The following is a 10,144-nucleotide window of genomic DNA, read 5'->3' as shown; positions in this document are numbered from 1 at the left end:
ACACCGTGAAAAACACTTAAACACAACTACTGAACTTTTTGTTGGTCACAAACTTGCTATCGTGCCACGCAGTTCTTGCAAGTTGCAGCAGTAAACGTGGTTATTCAGGCCGCACTTGACAAGAGGCAAACATTAACTCTCGAGTTACGATCTGGAACAAATTGCTTGCCGAAGGTTTGAGCTACTGCAGCATCCCTACAGGAGGATCTGCGAGACCTCCGAGGCTGCCTGACAGACCGGCTGCTGCTCGGAGCTCTCTGGAAACTGTTCGTAATTGCCTCAATTAAAGAACAATAAAGGAAGTGCGAGGAGAAATGAACATCAGCGGATAGTATCTGCGGTAAGAAAGGATGCTCACCCCGCAATCGTCTGTTTCCTTCCTTCCCGGTGGAGATGGTCCTCGCTTGCCTGCCTCGTGCGCAGCGCTGTCCGTTCCTCCGGCTGCGAGCGGAGCAGCCAGCTGCTGCATTCAAGCACTGTCGGAAATATCACTTTCTTTGCAGCAAAAACTCCTCTTTACATTTAAACTTTTTTGTTTTGTTCTCGTTTCATGTTTCTGGTTAGCCTATTTCTTTTATAAGACTGTTTTAGTGCATTTTGTAAAGCACTGTTACCTTGTTTTGCAACTTTCTGCATGAACAAAGTTTGTTGTTATTATTATTTTAGGTGTGAGGAGGAAAATCCATATGATCGTGATCTATTTCATCACAGACAGACAGACAAATAATTGTCAAAGATTTTAAACAAAGGAAAATACATGCTGGATCTGTCATTTCTCCAGCAGAGCTATAAAACAAAATACAAACCTCCATCAGTTATAGGCTATACAATTATCCAGCTTGTTACACCTGCAAAAACAATAATGGTCGAAAGTTAAGAATCCCAAACCAGAACCATTACCAAAGTTAAAGGATTAAAGATTATTCGTTGGCCCAAGGCAGATGTGTTTATCATAGTTATGCATTTACTTTTTTTCTGATATCATGCAGTCAGACTGGGTCCCTTTTTTTTGTTTTTTTTTATCAAAACCCTGTAATTGCTGCACTTACCCAGCCGGAGTGGGTGCCCTAATTTACGGGGCGCAGCTGAAGGCAGCATCAGGGTCCCACTCGCTCTCTCTCACATCCGTAACATTACGTCACTATGTGCTTCAAGCTCTGCTGTGCTCTCCCAACATCCTTGAAGGCGCCCGTCAGTTTCCATGGCGACTCCCGGTAAGGAGGGCTCTACCGCCACCTAGCGCCGAAACAGAGACATGTCGATGAAAACACTAACAATGAATCAATTAAAATCATATGATCTATCGGATAACTATGACCATAACGCTCATGATTATACAATTCACATGGCGATCACATTAAGCCTTAACATGCCTAGTTTTATTATTGTTAAATCATTTCATTTCGTTTTGGGAAGCAGCACAGTGGTGGAAAATTAAAAAAACAAAGCGCGGCTTAAATTAGGGCTGAAACAATTAAACAAAATAATGCAACTATTTTTTTTTATCAATTAATCGGCATTTTTCAAGAAGGAATTCCACACATTGGCTGCTTCCAGCTTCTTCAATGTGGGGATTTGAAGCTTTTTTTTTGCCATATATGATAATAAACGAAATATATATGGCTGTTGGACTGTTGGTCAGATAAAACAAGACATTTTAATATTCCACCTTGAGCTCTGGGATTAATCAAGAAATGATCACAAGATTAGCAGCGTAGAAATTTGCTGTTGGGCCCCTATGCACCCCACACCCACCTACCTACTACCCTCTGTGCATTGTGTATGTAGTCACCTCCATGTTCCATTAAATACAGTGCACACAGGAAATACTGTATGTGACAGCTTAATTATTTGCCCCGAAACCAATCAGCACTGGAATAATAGGCCACCTGGCCCCAGAACCAACTACATTTTGCCACAGGGCCACAAAATTAGCTCATGATGAGGGCCTGCATTTCTTGATCTTGTGGTGAAAATTCTCAAACAAATTTTCAGTTGATAAAATTACCAAAAGCTACTGACATGCAGTTAACATCTGGGGACCCTGGGCCTCTGGGGCAGTTTCCCGCAGCTTGGTATTCCAGCCTCGATCAACGCCCCTCCATTTTCCATCTCCTATTTTGTGCTCCTACTAAAACGTTTCCTGTAAGCAGCTAAACATCATTGCAGAAATTACCCACTAATCAAATCACGTAAACTCGAGTTTACCGTAAACCACGCAAAGGCTTTAAACAAAAAATTATGTTAATTTGGTTATTTACTGTATAATCTGGTTACAGCGTGCATCCGTGCACGGAAATGTGACGCACGATTCACAGCTGTCCTGAACTGAAGAGCCAGAGATTTGTTTCCCAGCACCTCTGACAGCTGAAATAAGGCAGTTTTAGTTAGGCCAGACTTTCTGCAAGACAGTTGGCCTGGATCATTTTATCATGTTCCCTACAACCGTAGGAAACTATATATTTATACTATAATACTATGAGGGGTCTTACACTATTGGCTTATCTTGTGGCCCTATTTTGATGATGGTCCCTGTGTCAAAACCTAGTTTTAAGATGTTGGTTTATATTGTTCTAACATGTTAGATATTCCCAGATAAAGTAGTGTTAAATCAAATTACCATAAACTACACACAAAACTTGCACACAGAAAGCCAGGAAGTATTCTCCCAGCATAGGAGCACTGGTTGGTCTTTGAGTTTCTATACATGAAGCTGCCATGTGAAGCCCGCTGTGTTCTCTGGTTGGTTGACGAGGGCCCAACAGCAAACTTTAGCACGGGTCCCTCTAAAAGGTGAGTCCAGCCGTGCACCATTGCAGGAATATTATACCAAATGCATGAGCAGCCCGTAGAGGAAAGTTCTAGAAAGAGATTTTTGTTGAACATTAAAATAATTCATCATGATGTCAGTCTACACCAGAGATGAGGGACTACATGTACAGTATCTGATATCTGGGCCCGCCTACCTCCCGCAGACAGGAAGTGTGCGTGGTGTTGAGCTGACGTCAGCGCGCATGCTCGCACTGGGCGGGCCAAACGCTGGTGGTGGTGGTCACCCGCACAACTGGGCAAACTTTTCACAACTGTAGTAAAGTTGACCAAGAGGCCACTGCCTGCTTACCAGGTGGGGGGGGGGGAGAAGGAAACCAGAGCCTCGAACATTTTGTACCATTCTTTTTTTGCGTGGAAACTTGTGGTCTTATGTTAAAATTCACATTTTAGCGCTCGGACGTGTCTTTTGGAGATAACGTAGCTGGTATCCACAGCTCATGACCGTGGAGATGGGAAGTTCCCTCTGAGCAAGGCTTGTTTCGTGGATTTTGGGGTAAGTCTGCGCGTAGCTGTGTGTGCATTTTATCTAGCTAACGTACGGACGGTTTTATTTAACAAACGGACACGATCAAGATGTTTGATTAAAGCTGTGGTTTCGGTGTCGCTGGGTTACCGCCTCCTCCTTGTAAACCGCTTCACTCTGTTGCCCATGTGACGTCGCGTTAGTTAAAGTCGCTGCCGTGTCTTTTAAAACAAAGCCGTCGATGTGTGAAAAGTCTCATTATTATTATTATTCGGGTTTTTCTAAGTTTTAGTATGTAAATCAGCCCTGAACCCTGTCGGACGGCGGGCGCTCGCTGCTCGCTACGTGACAACAAACTTAACTTTGGGGGGGAAATCTTACGCTTTTTAAACGAGTCGCCGTATAAACGCCGCGTTCACGTTGTGGGGGTGATTCAGACTTTGCCACTAACGTATTAAAGTTTAAAGCGAGAAGAGCTGTTACCGTACAGACGTTCCGCGCCAAGGATTTCAAAAACAGTTTACCTGCGCGGGACACTGTTTCCACTTCCGCTACGCTGGCTCGCGCGGTGCTCCCATTGGCTGCTTCCAACTAAAAGGGCGGCACCGCCGCATCCGTTGGGCCCGGCGATTCGATGGAATGTACGTCAGTTACCGCCAATATCAATCTGGGTGTTTTGATTAGATTTAAACAAGTTTTGTGGTAAATCTCGCCAGCCAGGAGGAAAGACACGCGGTAATTAATTATTTTCACCATCTGCACTTCGGTAAAGTCGATGTTTTAAAAATGTTCGTAACCGACAGATATGCTGCACTCAAAAAGCGGTAAGGCTGAAAATAGTTTGTCTGTAATACCTTTACATAGTGATGTAGTACCTAATACTGAAATGAATGAGCCACGTTTATTAATTTAGATAAAGCCATAGTTTTGGGTTAACAGTGGCTATTAGATGGAACAGATGTGAGCTGGTATGAATTCATTTCTGCTTTTCGCCTCACTGTTTAGAGCATTTAAGGGTTTTTAAAGATTTTCTGAATCCCTAAAACGAATCTATCACTGTATTGATGCCTAGCTAACGTTAGCAAATATAATCCTTATTCAATTCTAATGTTAAGGTGTAGAATATCAAGTAGATACAGAGCATGAATCTCAAAAAATCTCATTCAAAGGTCAGTAAGCACAAATGAATGTAAATGTTTCTCTTTTTTTGTTTTGTTTTTGTGATAAATCCCAATCCAATCCAATTTAGGCGCCCAAAGAGTCAAAGATCAATATACCTCAGTAAAAATGGATGGGTTTGTATGTTAATCATTATCTTCTGTTTTCTCCTCTTGCTAACCAGGATGATGGCTTTGTAGCACCAGTAAATACTCCAAAGAAGTTATTCAGCCAGTGTGCGGTGTCAGTGGAGAACCAGCCAACCATGGGGCCCCTCACTACACCTAAAAAAGGAAGGGAAGCAGGTTCTGTGGATCCCTGGACGCCGACTTCCAACCTCAAAATGCTCATCAGTGCTGCTAGCCCCGACATCAGGAACCGGGAGAAGGAGCTGTGCATGGACACCGACGGGCGGGAGGGTGTTGACTCTACGCAGGTACAAAACAAATACTAGCATAAACACATGATAGACGCTTTCTGATAAGTCAAGGAATACACTTCTAATCTGTCGTTCTCTGTTATCTCCCTGTAGGACACAGAAAATGGAGAAGAGTCCGAGAAAATGATCAGCAGGAAAGAGAAGAGTCTGGGTTTGCTCTGCCATAAATTCCTCGCCCGCTACCCAGATTGCCCGAACCCTGCCCTCAACAACGACATCTGCCTGGACGATGTGGCCACTGAGCTCAGTATGTCTTCTCTATCAGCTCTTCGTTGTCTTTTTAACTAAATCTATCATACAATATCAGTCAGTGTCAGATACTTAGCAGCTAATGGTAACCTGTAAATTGTGTTTGTGTTTACTGGAGCCCAAATATTTACAAATACCTGTGTAATATAGTTGATGTAATATTCTTACATATGTAAATATGTGTTTGTGGCAAATTCACATTATGCAACTTATTGCGTTTTTTTCTTATAAGCAGTTTTACTTTCTTTACTGTGATCAGTTTCTTTTACTGATTGTGACACTAGTTCATTTACTAACTTGAGGCGATTTGTTTTGTGTGTTTTTCCCTCCGTCCGCACAGACGTAGAACGCCGGCGTATCTACGACATTATGAACGTGCTAGAGAGCCTCCACATGGTGAGCCGCTCAGCCAAGAACCGCTACACGTGGCACGGCCGCACCAAACTGGCAGAGACTCTGGCCATTTTGAAGCAGGTGGGCGAGGAGCACAGGTACGGCCAGCAGATGCAGCAGATCCGGCAGCGTCTCCTGGACAAGGAGTTCGACTTTGACGGCGAGGAGAAGGAGAACGAGGAGGTGGTGGACCTGGAGAGCGGGGAGCAGGGACAGAAGGAGCTCTTCTTCGTGGAGCTTCCAGGAGTAGAGTTCAAAGCAGGTGGGGGTGCTGGGTGCAAATTCTTGTTTTTGGATCAACAGGTCAAACTGAACAAAGCCTCCTAACAGGACTGCTGGAACTCTGTTTATATCAAATTTTAAACGCTTGTGTGTGTTTTTTAACGTTCTGTTTGTCTTGTCCAGCCTCCGTTAACAGTCGTAAGGACAAGTCTCTGAGGGTGATGAGCCAGAAGTTTGTCATGCTCTTCCTGGTGTCTAATCCTCGCGTGGTCAGCCTGGACGTGGCCGCCAAGATCCTGATCGGAGAGGACCAGGGTGCAGATCAAGACAAGAACAAGTTCAAGAGTGAGTACAGAACCTGACGGATACAGTATGTTCCTCACTGTTACGCAGGGTTGAAGTTAAATGATGCTGGTGTGTGATTAGTGTGGAGGACCTGAAGACGCGTGAATATGTTATAACGTTTATAAAGTATGATCTCAAAACTTCAATATGTTTGTAAATACAGTCTTCTTCCTCATGTGTTTCTTGCAATGAAAAGCTTTTTAAATCCTTTTAAAAGTTCTATACAAAATACATGTATTACAGGTATAACATGAATCAAGTCAGTATTGTTACACACAAATAGAGAATTACTGCTCCCCATGATTCCTTTATTTATTTAAAATGACATAGGCTGTGTATGTGCGATGTTAAATGGCATCTAATGGCTTGAATAGAAATACTCCAATATTGTACAGCTGAATGCACAAGTTCTAAATGCCGGAGTGACTTTTGTCAGGATAGGTTCTGTGTCTCTGTATTTGCAGTAGATAATCTTGCTGTTTGCTCATGTGTTTGCAGCCAAAGTGCGCCGGCTGTATGATATAGCTAATGTGCTGCGGAGCCTGAAGCTCATCGAGAAAGTCCACGTGACAGAAGAGAGGGGGAGGAAACCGGCTTTTGAATGGGTTGGCCCCCAAGAATTCCCACAAGTCAAAGGTATCACCTGACCTGAACATTTAGTTATGTTATTATAATTTGGTCCACATTTAGATAGAAATTTGGACTTAGCATCAAATCTATATTTGTGTCTTGTATACAAACTATTGTGTGAGCTGATGGTTGCTGCTGCCACTGATGGCACGTTAAAGTATTATCTCCAAGTTTCATGGACTAAACATGAAACTCTTGTTTCAGACTTGGAGAGCTCCACATCCGAATGCCCATCAAAGAAGAAAAGTGTACTGGAGTCCCGTGTGTCTGTAGACAACTGTGCCAAAAACCTATTTTCTTCGCCCGGGGCTAAACGCAGCTTCACCCGGCACCCCTCCCTTATAAAGCTGGCCAAGAGCATTCAGGACGACCGCCGCAAGATCAGTTCAGCCCCCAGCAGTCCTGTGAAGAGTTCCTTCAGTGAGTATAGAAAATGTTTATTCAGACGCGATTACTATTGTGGTGGATGTTTATGAGGATGACGTCTAATCTTTTTCTCTTTTGTCTTCAGGCGATTCATCAAACACCGACTTTCCAAACAAAATGGCCCAACTTGCTGCTATTTGTCAGATCGAACTTGACCAGGAATCAACGTAAGTTTGTTTCCTTTTTAGACTTGAGGGTTTTTAAATGTAATCTGGTGTGTTTTTCTATTCGTGGAGTAGGGCTGGTAAGACTGCGGCTGACTATAATGTGCGTAAAGCTTCCAAGAGCAGCATGACATCCTGTCAGTCAGGTTCAGCTCCCAGCTTTAGATTTTATAATAAGGTCATTGTAGATTTCTAGAGTATTAAATGAGAGTTCTGCTTCTGTTCCAGGACTGGAGTTGAAGATCCAAAACATGCTGCTGCTGCGGTGAGGCCAGAGCCGGCCTCCTGTGGTTCAATGGAACCGCCTCATGCACCGCTATTAACTCCAACTCAGGAGCCTGGAGTCAACACTACTGTCCGCCTCACCCCCCACACCCCACTGGCAGGCCTGCCCGCAGGCTCCGTCGCTTACATTCCAGCACAGTGTTCATCCCTGATCCCTGTCCTGTTACCTCAGCAGCGGGGGAGCGGGTCCTTCGCCGTGTATTTGCACCCTTCTTCCCCCAGGCCGAACCCTCTGGCCCGGCCGCAGCCGACCAGCCTCGCCGTGCGCTCCATGACATTTGAGGAAAAAACTGGGCAGAGCCCGACATGCCAGTATGCAGCTAAGAGCCAGCCGGCCCCCAGGGCGTCAGACGTCAGCCCCCTGGCGCTCAAACGGCTGCGTTCAGATTCAGCGTCAGAGGGCAGCCCCTCCAAAGCCAAGAGGGCCGACCCCAACTTTAAGGTAAAAACCAATAAATATACTGGTTGAGGTTTTACATCTAGATGTTACATTTATACAACATTCTGATTGGTTAAAGGAACGTTGTTCGTACCTAAACATCTGAATAGTTTGGGTCTTATTCTTGCATTTACAGCTATAGTTTGATACCTGAAAATATTTTGGTCATTTAAAATTAGAGAGAAATGTTTTTTCTATAGCCGTCATTTTGCACTGATGCTAAACATCAAAATAGTAGTTGATTTTTTTTTTTAAAGGTTTTCATTTTGGTGTTTGCTGTAGCTTAGTGCATGAAAATTGTTGATTAGAACTGGTTGCAGATACATTTAAATCTGCCCTGCAAGTGGCTAATGTTATCCCTTACAACAAAGAGGGGCGTGTGGTTTGTAAATCAATAGAACGAATATTTAGATTTAAAAAAAATCACTTTAAAAATGTTAAATTGTTATTTATTTCTGACGTACACTATTTCCCTCTGTCCATCTCTTCCCACTGGCCTCCTGTAGGACACCTCTCCTAAGCTATGTGAGATCCTGCAGGCCCGTCTGAAGACCCGTCGCGGCGGTCAGCTCTCCAGCCGGCCCTCGCCTCGCGCCCTCCACCTGGACCCGGAGTTTGTAAACACCCCCGGCGGTGCTCTAGCCCATCAGACACTAGAGCAGAGCTTGGAGACCTTCCTGGACAGAGAAGACAAGACGGCGAACTCCGACAGCGAGGCGGGATTAACACCAGTCAGAGCCGTGCCCCTCACGCCGGGACAACACCACGCCGAGGTACACGCACAAACACGCCGCTTCAATTAACACCAGACAGGCTTTTGAGACCTGAGACCTTTGTCGTGTTAGTCAGATCTACCGCAGTATGTGTGACATTTATTTCTCTGCCCGTTCAGACTTTAGTACCAGCCGGATACCTGATCCCGATCTCCCAGCAGTCCCTCATCAGCTACAGGGAAATCCAGTGTTCAGGGAGAGAAAGCAACAAGGCATCAACTCCAACTTACAACATCTACCAAACACCAACTGCAGGTAATGTCACTAAAGGCCATTAAATGTTGATTTGAGGTCTCAGGGGGCACCTGGATTTAGTTTTTTGTTCAAACCATTATGGAAAGCGTGGACAGTGATTCTTCTCTTTACTTAAATTAGTCACATTTTGTCCGGATTTTCTTTTTTTAATGGTGCTAAAAACTGTAGATTAGAGTAAGGGTCCACACATACAGAGACGAGATTGGACCGTTTTTATTTTGTCGTCAACAGGCTCCAGACCTGCTCCAGCTCAGGAGATTACACCCACCAGCCTTCGTCTTCACAAACCCGCTGCTTCCGCCTCGCCACACACCACCCAGCAAGCCCACCGCCTCCACAGCCCGAGTCCCTCCATCCTTAACTTCACCCTGCAGAACCTGGGTCTGATCTCAGGCTCCAGCCCAGGAAACTCCTTCGCAGCCCCCCAGACTCCAGACGGTGCCAACACCCTGCCCAGCCCACTGTCTCTGCAGCAGAGAGGCATGGTTTTCATCAAACCTCTGTCCCCTGTGCCCGTCCAGCAGTCTGGATCCCCTCACCCAGTGGCCCTGATCGGTGTACAACAGGTAACAAAAAGACTTATTTAGACTTCACTGCTTTTTACACTTCATTCATTTATTTATTTATTTATTTAGTTGCACTCACCCTTTGAGATTAAACACTATCTGAACATTGTCTGTCGTCTAGCCTCTGATGGCCACCCCCAAAGGGACAGGGCTCCCCCAGCACAGCTTCTTCCACACGCCGGTCCCCCTCTCCCCTCTGGCTGCCATGGTAACCACCAGCGGACACCTAGCCACCAAAACTGTTTACGTCCCTCAGAGGAAGCTGGACGTCACCACTGAGGACTCCTGAAATCCCCGAAGGACCCCTCTGATGTCTGTGTATACTGTGTGTGTGTGTGTGTGTTTGTGTTGAGGGTGGGTGTCTTTTTTTTTTTTTTTTTTAATTCTGTTTGCCATTTTACTGTTTTCGTTACCTCTGAACATTTCACACTGGCTTCGTTCTGATCGCAGCCGGCTCTAAAAATAGCTGCCATGCAGACTTCGGCGGAGGCCCAGTGGACGCATG

At 45.0% G+C, this 10,144-nt stretch overlaps 1 protein-coding gene across 1 annotated transcript; it reads left to right on the top strand.

The window, feature by feature from the left end:
- Nucleotides 1-3,198: 3,198 nt before the first annotated feature.
- e2f8 (E2F transcription factor 8) lies at nucleotides 3,199-9,956 on the top strand. The gene is made up of 13 exons (XM_070909640.1): nucleotides 3,199-3,325; nucleotides 4,638-4,889; nucleotides 4,986-5,139; nucleotides 5,482-5,796; nucleotides 5,940-6,101; nucleotides 6,600-6,737; nucleotides 6,936-7,151; nucleotides 7,243-7,324; nucleotides 7,550-8,048; nucleotides 8,552-8,818; nucleotides 8,938-9,073; nucleotides 9,305-9,639; nucleotides 9,761-9,956. The coding sequence occupies exons 2-13, from the start codon at nucleotides 4,719-4,721 to the stop codon at nucleotides 9,926-9,928; spliced, it is 2,643 nt and encodes an 880-aa protein (XP_070765741.1). The 5' UTR covers nucleotides 3,199-3,325; nucleotides 4,638-4,718; the 3' UTR covers nucleotides 9,929-9,956.
- The last annotated feature ends 188 nt before the right edge of the window (nucleotides 9,957-10,144 follow it).

The sequence above is a fragment of the Enoplosus armatus genome, chromosome 1 (genome assembly GCF_043641665.1).
Source record: "Enoplosus armatus isolate fEnoArm2 chromosome 1, fEnoArm2.hap1, whole genome shotgun sequence".
NCBI lineage: Eukaryota > Metazoa > Chordata > Actinopteri > Centrarchiformes > Enoplosidae > Enoplosus > Enoplosus armatus.
This window is presented reverse-complemented; position numbering and strand designations above follow the sequence as displayed.

Coding starts and splice junctions, on each gene's coding strand:
- e2f8 (XM_070909640.1), top strand. CDS start 4,719: ATGGGGCCCCTCACTACACCTAAAAAAGGAAGGGAAGCAGGTTCTGTG. Junction 8,049..8,551: donor GGGCCGACCCCAACTTTAAG/GTAAAAACCAAT, acceptor GGCCTCCTGTAG/GACACCTCTCCTAAGCTATG. Junction 9,074..9,304: donor CTACCAAACACCAACTGCAG/GTAATGTCACTA, acceptor TGTCGTCAACAG/GCTCCAGACCTGCTCCAGCT.